Consider the following 18,691-nt stretch of genomic DNA (forward strand, 5'->3'; position numbering starts at 1 on the left):
CACAAGCACATGACACAATGGCCCATCTGTAGACCACATCCTTCTCGGTTCTGCTGCAGATGGATGATTGTATTTTGGGAATTTGAAGATAAATCTGCTTGTAAATAGCCTGAAGTATTGATTGTCCTTTCTTGGCAAATACAGTGATCCTTCAACTTACAATGACCTCAACATACAATAGTTTCAACATACAATGGTCTTTTCTGGACCATTGTAACTTGAAACCAGACTCAACATACAATGTACAGAAAGTGCAGATATGCAAAATATGTCAATGGCTGGAAGAACTGACCAATCAGAATGGGCATTCACTGGTAAAACCCCTGTATTACTGAAGTGAATGCACTGACTGGTGTCTGGTAGCGCCTCCTACAGTACAGGGAGCTATTACATGTTCTGTACTCCTTACCTGTACCAGGGTTAGCTGCTCCTCTGGAAACCAGGTGAGGGTGGCCCCATTTTACTTTTTTAGGACATTGCGTATAATGTACAGGACCTTTCCTCTACATAGACCAGCGTTTCCCAACCAGGGTGCCTCCAGCTGTTGCAAAACTACAACTCCCAGCATGCCCGGACAGCCTTTGGCTGTCCGGGCATGCTGGGAGTTGTAGTTTTGCAACAGCTGGAGGCACCCTGGTTGGTAAACACTGACATAAACAGTGTTTTACAGCTCCCAGCAGATCTGTCTTACTTATATATGTAAGGATTTGCTTTATCTATGTTAATTATCTACTTCTTTTTCCTATTTTTGGAGGACATTTTGATGGCTTCAGAACCAATTACCAGGTTTCCATAGAGTTCTGGTCTCAACATACAATGGTTTCAACATACAATGGCCGTCCCAGAACCACTTAATATTGTAACTTGAGGGACCACTGTAAAGACAAAGAGAAAAGAGAGGAAGTCAGATAAGACTGCCAAAAGTATTATCCCGGGTAAATGTGGAGTTTTAGCCATGAATGTAATACATTGACTAAAAACCCTAAGATGCATTAATTCTTCTTGGAGGAAGTTGGTCTTTTTATTCTCTATTTTTGCAGTAAAATACTGGCCCTCATTTACTAAGAAAATCGGGTTGTAAGTCTATCTTGCTTTCTTACCCGACTGCTTTTTTCCCCTGATATTTATTATTATGTCGCACCTTGTTTGTCGCACGTGGGTTTTGTAGGTTTTGGTTTCCAACTCCTCTGAGCTGTCGGGAAAAAATCCACAACAATACAACAAATTCGGGTTGGAAACCTTTATAAATACGTGGGAAAGCTCAGAAATGTCGGGTTACGCCCCTTTTTCGGGTTTGGGAGAATCCACATTGGGTCCGTCGGGAAAAAATGTTGCATCGTGTCGCAGACTGGCGCAGACAAAGATGCGACAAAAAAACCCAACAAAAGAGGTCGGGTTTAGAATAGTAAATGAGGGCCATTGTGTTGTCTAATATTGCCAACATTGTAGCTTTTACAAGAGGATCGGCCATCACACAAAGAAATAGCTGTATAAGAATTAAACAACTGAACTCTATAATGATGTATTGAATAAGTTTTGCTTTAGGGTAAAGTGCTTTTTAATGCACCTAACTGCATCACATTTTGGCCTTACACTAATGGAATACATCAGTAGGACTTCAGATGTATATGTCCAATGGAAGACTGCCCATGTAAAAGCCTCCAATAATTGTACTCTCTCAGGCTAATCTAGTCGCCTTTCCTCTCCTTCTTCCAGTTCCATTCAGAGTGCCGATAATGGTGACAGCTACCAATTACTCATTTTAATACAAAATGTGTGTTGGGTGGCTGCCTGCAGTGCCACCACTCAAGAGAGAGCTTAGGAGGAGGAGAGGAATCCTAATGTATGAAATACCGTAGACTACTACCCTATACCATTCTTCATTTTCTTTCCTTTATACTGACATATACTAGCCAGACATTGGTTCGTTTAGCCTCTGTCTCACTATGGACATCTCTGGACATGTGTAATGTGTATGTTGGGATTTTTCCCAACATACACACTAAACGTAACAGAAAAACATGATGTGAATAGAGCCAAAGGGATTCCACTGAGCAGTATACTTCATTAATTACTCTTGATCAGGTCTATAGGACCATAGGAACCTATATGGGTGAATTTTGTTGGCATGCTCTGTGACCTGTACAAAGATCACAATGCCCAAACAGGGCTGACTGTGTCCAAAACCACAATGTGCATTGTGGACGTTTTGGACTCCGTCAGCCCTGTTTGGGCATTGTTGTCCTGTTTGTGGACATTATTGATTATATTGTTGTGGGTGCGATTTCCCCATTTTTTGCAATTTTAGCAGGTATACCCTGGCGTCCATTGAGCTTGTGCACTATGCATCACAGAGCTACAGCTCATTTATTTGCATCACATAAATACTATTTTTTAGTGTGAGTTATTAAAAGTTAAGTCTTATTAGCACCTCCCCCCCCCCCCCCCTTCATTCCTCAATTGTTATTTTGGGAGATTCTGTATATGGGTTGGTAGACACCCTTACAATTCTACTAATACTTGTATAAGGGGAGAAAGTGAGCTGTAACCATCACTATTTTGTCAAAGGTGAATCCTGTGTTATTTCCCTCATAATAAAGGTGTTACTGTTCATTTCAATCCTACTTATGGCTAGAATGAGATTGCTGCTCAGAAATGAACTCTACATAAGAGAAAGTGCCAGGCATGGTGTCCAGTGTGAAAACTGCAAGATTTATAGATATAGATATATAGATAAAGACATTAAAATAAAAACATCAACAATTCTTAAAAAATATGTTTAATCTAAAATCTTCATTTAAACAATGGTCACATTCTCACACATTCCCTGTATGCAGATGTGTTAAGATACTTTGCACCCAATGATGTTTCTGTTTATTATCTAACCTACAACACTGACTAAAGCGAATGTCTGTATATGGCTCACTGAACTTTTGAACTACACTAGTAATCGGTACCCTGAGGCTCCAGCAAAAAATATTTCAGTTTGTTGGGAAACATCGAGTCCTTACTATCATGGAGCCAGTACATACAGGACTGGACTGGCCAAGCAGATTATGATGCAAAGGACCTTTACTGGTTTTACCAGGAATGAGCAGAGGGTTGAGTATATAATTTTTTTCTTTGTCCTTTCATAGGCATCAATCAGCACCTCATGACTGCCTCCCAGTGGTGCAAATGAGATTACAGAATAAGCCCCCTACTTCTGTTACAATGCTTTGTTGCTCTTGACTGTGGCATCTAATGAGTAAACAGCCAAGATTAGCATTGCAGTAGCCCAGGGTTAAAACATGACTAGAGATCTTAAAGCGGTCTTAAAGTTTTTAGTGGTCTTAAACTAGTGGTCTTAAAGTTTTTAGTGGTCGCAAGGGCTTGGGTAGCTCCACTAGTCATTGCATACTCCCCTAGGCTGGCAAAGTGACAGAGGTGCTGCACTAATGATGGTGGTGATGTTGTGTCCTCAGGGCACACCCGATATGCTGTTTTGGCTGATGGCACTTTATGGACAGATGACGGGATGACATCAGACACAGAGGAAAACCTAAACAGACTCACATGGTCGTCCACAAGGGAGGCACAATTCTTGAACAGATAAACAGGTAGGCTTTTGGCTGTAACAGAGTTACCCACATTTCTTTCCAATGATACCTGAAGCTTGTTTTCTTTACACTAACGCTTGGTAATGTCAACCTAGTAACATTAATCAAGTGCGAATCTGTAGACTCCTTGTACTCTTAAGTTCACTCTCAAAACAGGACTAGTAAGGGAACACCTTGGATAAGGATTTAGGCTCAGGATTCTTAGCAGGAGCTGAGGGCAACCTTTGCTGGTCACAGCTATTCATCTCTGACATACTCCTCTCCTCATTGCTTATGAAGAGGCTTGCCTGTACAGCTCTCAGCAGAGAGGCTGTACTACACTCCCTCTCTTCAGAGAGGCTACTCAAAAATCTAGGCGAGTCTGCATTAAACTTACTCAAACTTCCTCTCAGTAGAGAAGATGGACAAAAGTCTTACAGTCATCCCTAGTAAAATGCAGTAACAGCACTATGAACTGTATTTCAACATTGTTAAATGCTATAAATTATTGAAGAATGGTAGAAATCAGACATCCCAATTTACACATCCAATCTTCAATTTTTCTCTACATTGCTGTATAAACCAACAAAGCATTCCTCTTCCACATTTTTATATTTTTTCCCTACTCCCACCCACCCTACCCCCGATCCCATTCAAAAAGGGAGAAATCAAATTACAACAATACCATGAGAGCGACCTATATTCCTAACTCCCAATCATCTTATCTTCCATAACATTGTTCATGTTTACGTATTTCAAGTATTTACACAAGGAAGAGTCATCTCTTGCAATGTGTTCCCCCTTTTACACAGGGGGGAGCACCCACCCATCCAGAAAGGAGAGAGAGAAAAGAGAAAAAAAAGAAAAGAAAAAAGAAAAGACAAGAGTACTGTAGTCAATGTTTATGAAGGCCAGTATTTCCATATTTTACTCCATCTATCTTTTCCTTTCTTCCCTTTCGCCCATAATTGCTCTTTTCTCTTAACACTCTGAACTTCTCTTTGCCATTCTCCCACAGAGGGTCCATCAGGTTTAATCCAGTTGCGCACTATTACTAATCTTGCATAGAACAAAGTCCTACATAAGAACTCCTTAATCGTCCCCATATTTTCTATGTCCCCTAAAATAACGAACACAATAGTACGAGGAATCTTTTTTTCCTATTTAACCTTTCTGAATGTTCAATACTTGCTCCCAGTAATTAGATATTACTTGACATTCCCACATATAATGTCTAAAATCTGCATCCTTACTTCCACACTTCAGGCAATTTGACGATTCACATTTACCAAATTTCCTCATTTGGATGGAGGTATAATAGGCCCTATGTAACATCCTAAACTGGGTGATTTTGTGCTGCACATTCAGTGATACTCTATTCAAATTAACACCAATTGACTACTCCTTTAACTACTAAGAAATTAAAGGGGTATTCCGGGCAAAAACATTTTATCCTCTATCCAAAGGATAGGGGATAAGATGTCTGATCGCGGGGGGCCCGCTGCTGGGACCCCCCGCAATCTCGCTGCATTCAATGCGGGAGCCGCGTCTCCAGTTTCGGAAACCTCCGGGTTTATTCATGTCTATGGGAGGGGGCGTGACGGCCGGAGCTTTCTGAAACTGGAGACGCAGCTCTCGCATAGAATGCAGGTGCGGCAGGGAGATCACGGGGGTCCCAGCTGCGGGCCCCCCACGATCAGACATCTTATCCCCAATCCTTTGGATAGGGGATAAAAAGTTTTTTTCCCGGAATACCCCTTTAACTAGATCCAACAGACATGGAAGGAAACTATAGCTGAATGAATTATCATGTAAAGCCTGATCACAATGTTAGATGTCAGGGGATATATAACAGGCAGTGTCACTTTTAGAGATGAGCGAACTTACAGTAAATTCGATTCGTCACGAACTTCTCGGCTCGGCAGTTGATGACTTATCCTGCATAAATTAGTTCAGCTTTCAGGTGCTCCGGTGGGTGGAAAAGGTGGATACAGTCCTAGGAGACTCTTTCCTAGGACTGTATCCACCTTTTCCAGCCCACCGGAGCACCTGAAAGCTGAACTAATTTATGCAGGATAAGTCATCAACTGCCGAGCCGAGAAGTTCGTGACGAATCGAATTTACTGTAAGTTCGCTCATCTCTAGTCACTTTCTTTCTAAAATCTGTACTCTGGCTTAATCTGTATTATCTGTCAGTTTATAGCTATAGTGAGGTTGTCTTTGGGACTTTTACACAGGTTATGTCTACTTCATGTAAAATATTCAGAATATGAAATGTAACATCTGAATGACTTTTTGGATTTTGCTCATTGCATTGGATAAGTAAAGCATACAGTACTGTATACAGTGTTTTTCTTCTTATGGGGATTATTACTACTATGACACATTATTTTGGCACTTCTGCACTACAACATAAGTATTCTTAGTAACACAGAACATTCACCTTTATTGTATATTACTTCTTTTGTATCTACTTTTTTATTCTGATAATAAAGGAAAAAGTGCGTTATTAACCCCGCATAGCTACACTATTTCTGCTAGAGCCCAGGATTATACAGAGTCATTCACGGGAGTACTATTGCTCAGTCATCCCCAATAGTGATGCATTTAGTTATTGGAGCAAACATTGTCCTCTTTACTAGTGTTGGGCGCGAATATTCGCATTTTTAATTTTTATCGCGAATATCACAAATTCGGGAATATTGTGAATATATTCGCTATATATTCAAAATTGCAAATATTCGCTTTTTTCCCGCATATGTGAATAGTTGCATATGTGAATATTTGCATATTTGAATATTAGTATATATGCGCATATTCCTTCTTTTCACTTGTGGGCCAATTAGAATGATGCAAATAAACTTTTCTTCCTCGAATAAGAGAATATGCGAATATAACGAATATGCAAAATTCGCGATGCAATGGCCGGTATTTATCCAACCAATCCTCCAACTCCCGGAATGTTGCACCATAACCTATAAAAGTGTTTTCCAACTAGAGCGCCTCCAGCTGTTGCAAAACTACAACTCCCAGCATGCCCGGACAGCCAACGGCTGTCCGGGCACGCTGGGAGTTGTAGTTTTGCAACAGCTGGAGGCACCCCTGGTTGGGATACACTGACCTATACTATATACTACTATATAATCCAACATGCTGGGAGTTGTAGTTTTGCAACAGCTGGAGGCACCCCTGGTTGGGAAACACTGGGGGATACTATATAATCCAACATGCTGGGAGTTGTAGTTTTGCAACAGCTGGAGGCCCCCCTGGTTGGGAAACACTGGCCTATACTATATACTACTATACAATTCAACATGGTGGGAGTTGTAGTTTTCGATTGGGGCAGCTGCTGAGCCACAGGCTGTATCAGAGCATGCTGGGAGTTGTAGTTGGCAACCAACTGCAACTGCCGAATTTAATTAAAAAAAGGGATAAAAAAGTCACATCAAAACAAAAATGGTACTGTTAAAAACTACAGATTGGGGCGCAAAAAAAAAGCCCTCATACAGCCCAATATAAGGAGAAATAAAAAAGTTATAGGGGTTAGAATAGGACAAAATTTACCCCTGCATATGTGTATCCTGCGATGCCACGCATATATAATTAATTATGCAAATTAGCATGGCCGGAATTTTTCTTAAAGAAAGGTGGCAGACCTTTATGGCATATCTACTTGGTCTGGCCTTGTTTCAGCAGGTAGAGGTGGCAGGGATGTAACACCCGAGGGCGGTTGCTGCCAGCATACTACTGCCCCCAGCAGAAACAGCTGCCAGTTTATCTTAAATCCATGCTGCCTGGTAAATGGGATTTGTAAATTACTTCTATTAAAAAATCTTAGTCCTTCCAGTACTCTGTAGTATACAGCCGCTAATAAGTACTAGAAGTATTAAGATTTTTTAATAGAAGTAATTTGCAAATCTGTTTAACTTTCTGGCACCAGTTGATTTAAAAAAAAAAAAATAATTGTTTTCCATGGGAGTACCCCTTTAAGACTCATTGAAACCCTTCCCCTTGCAATCACCTGCAACCATCTGTCATTTTAGGCAGCCACATCCACTCCCCCTTGCCTGAGGAAGGGTTCCATAGAAAAGGTGTCTAAACTGTGGACCTCCAGATGTTGCAAAACGACAACTTCCAGCATGCCTGGGCAGCCAGCGGAAGTTGTAGTTTTGCAGCATCTGGAGTTCCATAGTTTGGAGACCACTGTACTAGTGAAGGTGTAACTCTGAATGTGGATTGTTTTAATGTATGGCCCCAGCTTCATGTACTTACTTATACTTCGGTACTTTATTGCCTCCCTCTGTATGGCCCCGGCCGTTTACTATACATCTTTACTGCCAACCCTGTCCTGTTTGCCTGTTCCTGACAATGCATCTTTGCCACTAGACGTTGACCTCGGCCTGTAACCAGACTTGTCTCTGCCTGAACCTTTAGTACTTTGCATCGATGTCTCTTGGTCTACTAGGCTATCCGCCACCCACACTGGTACCACTTCAAATGTTAGTGACCTGGTTGTCATCTAAAGTTAAGTCCAGATCCCTGTATGTAGGTTAAAGGATAAAAACCATGTGGTGTACTAAGACAATGTCTTCGAGAGTGTTCCAAAGCCAAACCAGTTGGGTGGCACATTGGGTCCACACCTGTTGCCAATCACACTGTGTTTTCATAATTCCCACAGAAGTGAATGGGAATTACTGAAACAATGTAGCACCCCACACTATGCTGCTGATAAGTTACTAAAAAAAAAACATATCAAAGAAGCAGGAAAGTAATCGGCAACTCACCGCAACCAGCTGAATAAATCTTCTATTTCATACTCACAAATATGTTACATGGGAAGAGGGTAGTGGGGGGACACAGGATGGCGACCAAGCTCCGTTTCGCACGGTGATCGTGCTTCCTCCGGCCATGGCCGGAGGAAGCACGATCACCGTGCGAAACGGAGCTTGGTCGCCATCCTGTGTCCCCCCACTACCCTCTTCCCATGTAACATATTTGTGAGTATGAAATAGAAGAAGATTTATTCAGCTGGTTGCGGTGAGTTGCCGATTATTTTCCTGCTTCTTTGAAACGTTTTCATGTACTATTGTCAATCATAGCACCACCTCCAGCATTCCTAGTCCAAGTCTGCCATTTCATCATTGTTCTACACTAAAATAGGGAAGCAGTGCCGTGCTGGCTATCTACAAACTGTGTCAAAAAAAAAAAACATAGCTCTTCAGGAAGCCAAGTGCGGACGTTCACATAAATTCTTGTTTGAAGGAGGAAGAGAGAGCAGGAAGATGGAAGCTGAAGATCACGCTGGGAGGAACACCAGGTAAGTCCTGACTGTTTTGCAACAGGGGGTATTTTATTAAAAACCAAAGTAACAATACACGCCAATACAGGGGTGTATTGTTATTTTAGTTTTTAAAGTGTATCTGTCGTCAACAAAAACTTTTTATATAATGTAGATAATACCATTAAACCAGAGAAAAAAGCTGGGATCACATTAGTAAATAAACCCCAATAGCTGAAGGGACAGCTTTTTTTCACCCAAAAATATACACGATTTTTTATGAATGTATATTACAAATATACATATAATGGTATTATCTACATTATATCAAAAGTTTTTGTTGACGACAGGTACACTTTAATAAAACACCACCTGTTTCAAAACAGTCCGGACTTACCTGGTGTTCATCAGCAGCGCGATCTTCAGCTTCCATCTTCCTGCTCTCTTTTTGTTTGCACGCTTGCTTGTCAGCGTGTGAAGCGTCTGCAGCGGAATTCCTTCTGTGATTAGTGTTGCTCGCGAATATTCGCAATGCAAATTTTATTCGCGAATATCGCATATTCGCGAATTCGCGAATATTCGCGAATATAGCACTATATATTCGTAATTACGAATATTCTTTTTATTTTTTTATTTATTTATTTTTTTTTTTTCACAGCACACATCACAGTGATCATCCCTCTCTGCTTCCAGCTTGTGTGGTGTAAAGAAGACTCTAATACCACTGTGCGAATTTTCGCATATGCGAAAATGTGCATATGCTAATTTGCGCATATGCGAATGTTCGCTTATATTAATTTGTGTATGCAAATTTTCGCATCCGCGAATTCTTTTGCTTATGCGAAAATAAAACGCGAATATTACGAATATGCGAATATTCGCGAATATATGACGAATATTCGTCCATATATTCGCGAATATTCGCAAATTCGAATATGGCCTATGCCGCTCAACACTATCTGTGATATATGCATCTGTGTGTTGTGTCTCCCTTTACACAACATTACAAGGTGAGCGGGCCATTTGAATTTACAGTATGTGTCCTGAAGTTGTGCCTTAAGTCATTTCACACAAGGGAGCGCTCCGGTTGTCTTTTGTTTATAAATTCTTGTTTGGCATCTTACTATACAAAGCAGAACATGTCTACTTCCTTACCCAGTGACTTATTTACGTTTTATCTCTTTAAAAATAGAGTTGATCGCTACCTCTTCTGGCTGATCCTGGCACCATATTCCAGCACATACTCCCACCCAAACATTTTTTAGTGATAGCATAAGCTTTGAATTTCCTTGAGCAAAACTATGGATGTTGGTACAAATGGGCAAAGGCCACGGAACAGTGAGGTTGGTTTAGGCTAGGTTCACACTGCAGAATCTCCGGGCAGAAAGTTTCCCCCCGGAGATTCTGAGTGCGGCCAGCGCCGACTGATTCAGGACCGCGCGGACACTGCAGTCTCCAATAGACTGCAATGTGTTTCCGCCATTCTTCAGGCGAAAATTTCCAAGCGGATTTTCCGTTCACAAATTCCGCTTCACAAATTCCGAAGTGTGAATTTGGGAATGGAAACCCATTCACAATACTATACATTTTAGCAAGCGGAATTTCTGCCTGCAATTTCAATGTGGAATTGCAGGCAGAAATTCCGTAGTGTGAACCTAGCCTTAAGGTTTATATCACCATCCACTTGTCTCCTGCAATGTTTTATATATATATATATATATATATATATATATATATATATATCCCCTATCTATTTAAATCAGTACCATCTTTGGGTATGGGGTTTCAGGAGCAGTTGTCCTAAGGAAAAGAATCCAATATGGCTAGAACATTGATTTTACTATCACGTCTGGTTTCCACAAGATCAATGTGGGGAAATCACCAATATTTCCTTCAGGCTATGCTGCTATACTTTAGATGTAGCATCCTGCATTCGCTCATGGAGATATTTCCAGATACTGTGTTATTCCTTGTTGGGATATATATCTTGTAATAAAAGCTTTATGGACATTTATCCTTATGACAACAATTTGATTTATACAATACACATCTACTGGACCACTGGAACTCAGAACCAACCACCATAGGAACTACCACAATAGCAAACATCGCAGAATGCAATACAGTGGAGCAGTATTTCCCAACCAGGGACCCTCCAAAACTGCAATTCCTAGCATTCCTGGGCAGATTTGACTGTATGGGCATGCTGGGAGACAGACACATCTAATTTCCCTCCTCTACCACAAGAGAGGAAATAAAAGTGTTGAGCAGTCCTGTCCCAGGATTAGGAGCAAAAACTAAAAGTAACCGATAGCAGAATAAATTTTTTTGCTTATTTATAAATATCCCTGTTCTCCCCTAAACTAGGTTGCTAAAGAAGCGGAAACCTCTTATTTAAATACAGTTTTAACTCTTTTTTTTTTGGATGCACACCTCTTTTATAAATGTGGCAGGAAGTACACATGATGCACAACCAGGCAAATAGGCATAAAAATAACTTAAAGGGGTACTCCGCTGCTCATTGGAAGTTGAAGTTGGCGCCGGGAGCTTGTGACGTGACGTCATAGCCCCGCCCCCTCATAACTTCACGCCCCTCCACCTCAATGCAAGTCTATGGGAGGGGGCGTGACGGCTGTCACGCCCCCTCCCTTAGACTTGCATTGAGGTGGTGGGACGTGATGTCATGAGGGGGCGGGGCTATGATGTCACGAGCTCCTAGCGCCGGCTCCAGCGTTCAGAATAATTTTTTCCAAATGCTGAGAAGCGGAGTACCCCTTTAACAAGAATAACTTCCCCCCCGATTGAGTTAAATGAACACAGTAATAAACATCAATACGATATGTTCACAGAAAAGGATATGAATGTACCAAAACCTTAATAGCTATTTTTCTAAGAGGATTGAAAGGAGTTAAAATGTACAAGGCAGACGTGGCACTGAAGCGGAAGATTGCCTTCCCTCTATTCAATACTATAAAAGTCTGTAAAGAGAGAAATCACAAAATTAGTTACACAATAAAGATAAAGGTTCAAAACATTCAGTGTTCTCTGCATTATTCATATTTACAAATGATAAGTCTTAGGGTCTATTCACATGGCAGAATTTCCACTTGCGGAATTCCACCTCAAATTAAAGCCTATAGACTTCTATGGGATTCCGCACTCCCATTCACAATTTTGGATTTCCACTTGTGGAATTCCTGGGCTATAATATAGGTTGTAACACATTCAATACGAATAATTCCCCGACAAGGGCTAATCAGCAATCAGGAACGCCACCTCCGCACACAGAACTCGAAGAGGAAATTATAAAGTATCACCGAAGAACAGGCCTCTTTTAGAATAGCATTATAGATTATACGTTATAAAACATAACCTAAAAAATAAAAGATGATATACAAGTACTAATAAACAAATATGTGAACATGCCACAAAAAAATCAACAAATGCGAGTGTCCCGGGGGTCACGGGCCGCGGAGCAGCCACTAAGCAGATAGAACCTTGGTAATGAGGTAAATAAGGTAGATACACAAGATTAATATTGGATGGATATAAGATAGACCTCAATAATAGTATTAAGGATATGACATGAGGAAGAAATAGGGGTAGGTGCACTCTAAATATATAGGCCCCGTCCCTCTGTCCCTGCCTTTTGAGGGACCCACCTCCTTAACAGGGTGGCCTCAACCACGGTGATGTTCCCTAACTTAAGAGAGGGAAAAAACTAAAAATCGAGATAAAGTGAAGATGAGATTATTATCTTAGATAATTATAGCCTTATATGCTCCGCGGTCCGTAACCGCCAGGACATCGCATTGCAAATCTCCAAACACAAATTATATATCTATATATATAAAACTCAATATGTGTGTGTGTGTGTGTGTATGTATGTGTATATATTCCAGCATCACGTCCAAACGGCTAAAGATATTAACATGAAACTTGGCACACATGTTACTTATATGTCAACAACAAACATAGGATAGGTGATTTAACCCTTACTCACCCCCATTTGCCAGGGGTGGGGTTTATGTTTAAAGTCCCATACAAGTCTATGGGAAATATATGTTACTGCATAACTTCCAAACGGCTGGAGATATTTCGATAATACTTGGTCAAATGTTACTTATATGTCCACTTAAAATATAGGATAGTTAATTTAACCCTTAACTACCCCCATTTGTGAGGGTCAGGGTTTTTTGTTTAAAGTCCCATGCAAATCAATGGGAAATGTATTTTCTCACATAACTTCTGTACAGCTGGAGATATTTCAATATCTGGTACACATATTACAGGTTGGGATATGAGGATGGGATGGGAGGTCGAGATAGGAGGTCAAGATAGGAGGTTAAGATAGGAGGACGGGATGGTTGGGATAGGAGGTCGAGTTAGGAGGTCGGGATATGAGGACGGGATATGAGGTGGAGATAGGAGGACGGGATAAGAGGTTGAGATAGGAGGTCGGGATAGGAGGTCGGGATAGGAGGTCGAGATAGGAGGTCGAGATAGGAGGTCGAAATAGGAGGACGGGATAGGAGGTTGAGATAGGAGGTCGAGATAGGAGGATGGGATAGGAGGTTGAGATAGGAGGTCAAAATAGGAGGTCAACATAGGAGGACGGGATTGGAGGACGGGATAAAAGGTCGAGATAGGAGGTCAGGATAGGAGGTCGGGATAGGAGGTCGAGATAGGAGGACGGGATAGGAGGTTGAGATAGGAGGTCGGGATAGGAGGTCGGGATAAGAGGTGGAGATAGGAGGACGGGATAGGGGGTTGAGATAGGAGGTCGGGATAGGAGGACGGGATAGGAGGTCGAGATACGAGGTCGGGATAGGAGGACGGGATAGGAGGACGGGATAGGAGGACGGGATAGGAGGTCGGGATAGGAGGTCGGGAGAGGAGGTCGGGAGAGGAGGTCGAGATAGGAGGTCGAGATAGGAGGATGGGATAGGAGGACGGGATAGGAGGTTGAGATAGGAGGTCGAGATAGGAGGACAGGATAGGAGGACGGGATAGGAGGACGGGATAGGAGGTCGGGATAGGAGGACGGTATAGGAGGATGGGATAGGAGGTCGGGATAGGAGGACGGGATAGGAGGTTGGGATAAGAGTTCGGGATAGGAGGTCGGGATATGAGGACGAGATGTGAGGATGGGATATGAGGTTGGGATATGATGACGGGATAGGAGGTCTGGATATGAGGACAGGATATGGGGTTGGGATATGACAACAATATATGAGGACGGGATATGAAGTCAAACGCTTCCTCCTTTGTTTATTTTCCTCCCCAACAAGGATTAGGAAGGAAAAAACGGGCAACGCCGGGTACTCAGCTAGTGAGTATATAAAAACATGTTCACTGGTACATAGTATACTGCCAGAGAATGCTCACATCATGAAGGTCCCAATAACTTCAATATTTACAGTTTCATCAGGGAACCAAACCAGTGTACAAGTACCATGATAGTATTTTCTAGGTGCGTCAGGCTGAAAAAATCTGCCTTACACACAAAAATTACACAAGGTGGAGTTCTTTGTATGGTATACTGTGGTCAAATACTATCAGAATCTTATTAAGATGCTATAGGCAGCAGATAATGTAATGGTCCAACTCGATATACCTAGGACCAAAGTAGCAGGATGGGTAACACTATCACCAGCAGTTACGGTAAAATTTGAATCCTTATATAGGAGTAATATAAACACTGCTGCATACACATATTACCCAATGCTATAACCCTTTCAAATATATGGGAAAAACCGGAGGCATAAGATGGTTAAATGTCCCAATACAGGACATGGTCCTGCACTACACTTAGACCCTGTCAGGTTGAGTCCCTCAGTGACCTGGGGCTCTCCTACAGTGTCTCTCCTGCTGTTTCTATACTGTCATTTATTGTAATAGAATTATAGTCAGTGTATCAATGTCTAGTTAGTATAAAGGATCTTTTGAGGACTTCAGTAAATGTCTAAAGGACCTGTGAAATGTCACATGTTACATGTTATGTTATCACATGATGTTACCCAGAGGGCACCAGTTTAGCACATGACCCACAGCTTGACCAATGGGCTTTATATAAGGGGGCGGCCATTACAATTCACTCTCTTCTCTTATGCTCTTACTGAGGAACAGCAAACACCAGATGTCTCAGTGCTAGTGTCTAGCTACCTGGAAGGCCTCAAATCTACAGTCATTCCAGTAAGTCAAGTCTATGTCTGCAGTCACTACTACCTACAGTCCAGTCAAGCCTAAAGTCAATTATCTCCGCTCAATTACAAGTCTAATTGGTCCCAGCAAGCTGGGAGGTCCTTCTGTGTTCCCGGTCACCTCTCTGGGAATCTGGCCTAGCTGTGAAGATAATTCCATCTGTCTTAACTCAGTAAAGCCTCTGTTAAACCATAACTGGTTGTGGATTCTCCTTTCACTACCTAGCCATTGGAATAGCGGAGATACTGTTTGGGTGGTTCCGGTACCCAAAAACTACTCTGGCGCCACAAACATTAGGGGTTGATAACACCTTGCCCCTGGGGTTAATACCATCTTGCCCCATCCACCTACACTGCTACACCCCGTTGTCACACCATCACCGTGGGTCACCACAATAGCATTATTTTGGAAATATGGGACCTTCCAAAAGGATACTTCAAATGGTTGAGATACCACTGCCACTATAATAAGAATATTGACCCAATGTAGGCTAACAGATATGAAGTCCCAACAGATGCTCCCACAGTTAGAGATGCTCAAACACCAATATAAAATTATTATATTGGCAGTGGTATCTCAACCAGTTAAGTATCCTTTTGGACCCACATTTCCAAAATAATGTTATCTTATGCCTCCGGTTTTTCCCATATATTTGAAAGGGTAATAACATTGGGTAATATGTGTATGCAGCAGTGTTTATATTACTCTTATATAAGGATTCTAATTTTACCGCAACTGCTGGTGATAGTGTTACCCACCCTGCTACTTTGGTCCTAGGTATATCGAGATGGACCATTACATTATCTGCTGCCTATAACATCTAAATTATATTCTGATAGTATTTGATCACAGTATACCATACAAAGAACTCCACCTTGAGTAATTTTTGTGTGTCAGGCTGATTTTGTCATTTTTTTCAGCCTGACACACCTAAAAAAATACTATCATGGTACTTGTACACTGGTTATGACCACAGTTGCGTGGTCTTTGGTTTTGTTTTTGGTTCCCTGATGAAACCGTACATATTGGATGGTAGAAACGTGTTGGAACAGTTATTGGAACCTTCCTGATTTGAGTATTCTCTGGCAGTTTTTATATACACATATATGATGTGTGTTTGGTGATTTGCTATGGGGTGTCCCAGGGGTTACAGACCGCGGAGCATACAAGGATATAATTACATCTTATCTTCACTTTATCATTATTTTTAGTTTTTCCCCTCACTTAGTTAAGTTAGGGAACATCACCATGGTTGAGGCCACCCTGTTAAGGAGGTGAGTCCCTCAAAAGGCAGGGACAGAGGGATGGGGCCTATATATTTAGAGTGCACCTACCCCTATTTCTTCCTCATGTCATATCCTTAAAGGGGTATTCCGCCCCTAGACATCTTATCCCCTATCCAAAGGATAGGGGATAAGATGTCAGATCGCTGGGGTCCCGCTGCTAGGGACCCCGGGGATCGCTGCTGCAGCACCCCGCTATCATTACTGCGCAGAGAGAGATCGCTCTGCACGTAATGACGGGCGATACAGGGGCCGGAGCATCGTTACGTTTCGTCTCCGCCCTCGTGACGTCATGGCCCGCCCCCGTCAATACAAGCCTATGGGAAGGGGGCGTGGCGGTCGTCACGCCCCCTGCCATAGACTTGCATTAAGGGGACGGGCAGTGATGTCATGAGGGGCGGAGCCATGACGTCACACTGCTCCGGCCCCTGTATCGCCCGTCATTACGCACAGAGCGAACTCTCTCTGAGCAGTAATGATGGCGGTGTGCCGCAGCGGCGATCCCCGGGGTCCCCAGCAGCGGGACCGAGGCGATCTAACATCTTATCCCCTATCCTTTGGATAGGGGATAAGATGCCAGGGGCGGAGTACCCCTTTAATACTATTATTGAGGTCTATCTTATATCCATCCGATATTAATCTTGTGTATCTACCTTATTTACCTCATTCCCCAGGTTCTGTCTATCTGCTTAGTGTCTGCTCCGCGGCCCGTGACCCCCGAGACACTCGCATTTGTTGATTTTTTTGGTGGAGTGTTCACATATTTGTTTATTTGTACTTGTTTATCATATTTTATTTGGTGATTAATAAAGGTTATGTTTTATAACGTATAATCTATAATGCTATTCTAAAAGAGGCCTGTTCTTCGGTTATTCGGTGATACTACATTCAATACGAGTAGTAATGCAATGTATTTAGAAATGTACTCAGCTTTTCATCGATTATTTTTACATATACTCAGAAGCTGAATATTTCCATTGCTGTTTATCTTTCACAGCATTCTGCGGGTGCTAACCAAAAAAAAAAGGAAATTCTGGGAACTGTTTTCTTTTCTCTGGTCAAAATGACATTAAGGTCTTTGACTTTGAGTGAGATTTGTTCAACCACATAAGTACAGCACATTTTTGGTGATTCTCTCTAACTACCTTTAGCTGAGTAAACATCCTTATCAATAAGACATCTAATGATTACCGGGCCCCAGCGTCTGACACTAAGTCAATGGCTGATGGAAAGGTCAGAAGCATTAATGCTGTATTATAGATGAATGTTGCCCAAGCTAATATTACAACTGAGACTCACCAGTCGCTGGAGGGCAGGGAAATCATTTGTATCATGTGAAGCCTAAAGGCTCCAAACCGGGTAATTTAATATAATCTACAACTCTATAAATTAAAGGCCGACAGAATACGTTACTAGAGGAGCTATCATATCAGCGTATGTTGCTGAACATTTGCTGCTAAATATTTTCTTACCCATTGAAGTCAATAGGTAGAAAAATCAGCTGCAGAAAATATGCAGCAATACACGCAGCGTATATGCAATGTGTGATCCTACACTCAAAGTGTGGCATGAAATACATAATATTACAAGTTATTACGTCACCAAATAATCCAGTGACTGCTGCAGAGGAGATCTACCCAGATGCCCTTTCTGTGTGGTATTTTTTACTTTCTTTTTTTCTCACTTCTAAGCATAGATATAATTGTATGAAATCACAGGTCCAAAGTCAGCAGCTGCACTACTGAGACACACCTCCCTAAATAGGTCCTTTTCAGGCCACTAAAACAGATTTGACCCATTGAGGCTTGGACTTCACAAGACCTCTGAAGATGTTCTGTGGTATCTGGTGTTCACCAACAGAACATTCTGTAAGTTGTGACATGGGGCCTCCTTGTTTTTTAAGCACATGAATGATGTTCGCACAGATGATCATTTGGATTGAGATCTAAGGTTAAAGGGGTACTCCGGTGGAAAACTTTTTATTTTTTTTAAATCAACTGGTGCCAGAAAGTTAAACAGATTAGTAAATTACTTCTATTGAAAAATCTATACTGAATACTACAGAGGAAATTATTTTCTTTTTGGAACACAGAGTTCTCTGCTGACATCATGACCACAGTGCTCTCTGCTGACACCTCTGTCCATTTTAAGAACTGTCCAGAATAGGAGAAAATCCCCATAGCATACATACGCTGCTCTGGTCAGTTCCTAAAATGGACAGAGATGTCAGCAGAGAGCACTGTGTTCATGATGTCAGCAGAGAGCTCTGTGTTCCAAAAAGAAAATAATTTCCTCTGTAGTATTCAGCAGCTATTAAGTACTGGAAGGATTAAGATTTTTTTTTATAG

General features: G+C 41.7%; 1 protein-coding gene across 5 annotated transcripts in view; it reads right to left on the reverse strand.

Annotated features, from left to right (window-relative positions):
* LOC130284323 (sodium channel protein type 2 subunit alpha) overlaps positions 1-18,691 on the reverse strand; it is a 310,775-nt gene that overhangs the window by 174,876 nt on the left and 117,208 nt on the right. For all 5 annotated transcript variants that reach the window (XM_056534558.1, XM_056534559.1, XM_056534560.1 and 2 more), the window contains exon 3: positions 11,714-11,834. In XM_056534558.1, the coding sequence (XP_056390533.1) occupies positions 11,714-11,834 (121 nt within the window). The remainder of the gene's footprint in view (positions 1-11,713; positions 11,835-18,691) is intronic.

The sequence above is a fragment of the Hyla sarda genome, chromosome 8, assembly GCF_029499605.1.
Source record: "Hyla sarda isolate aHylSar1 chromosome 8, aHylSar1.hap1, whole genome shotgun sequence".
NCBI lineage: Eukaryota > Metazoa > Chordata > Amphibia > Anura > Hylidae > Hyla > Hyla sarda.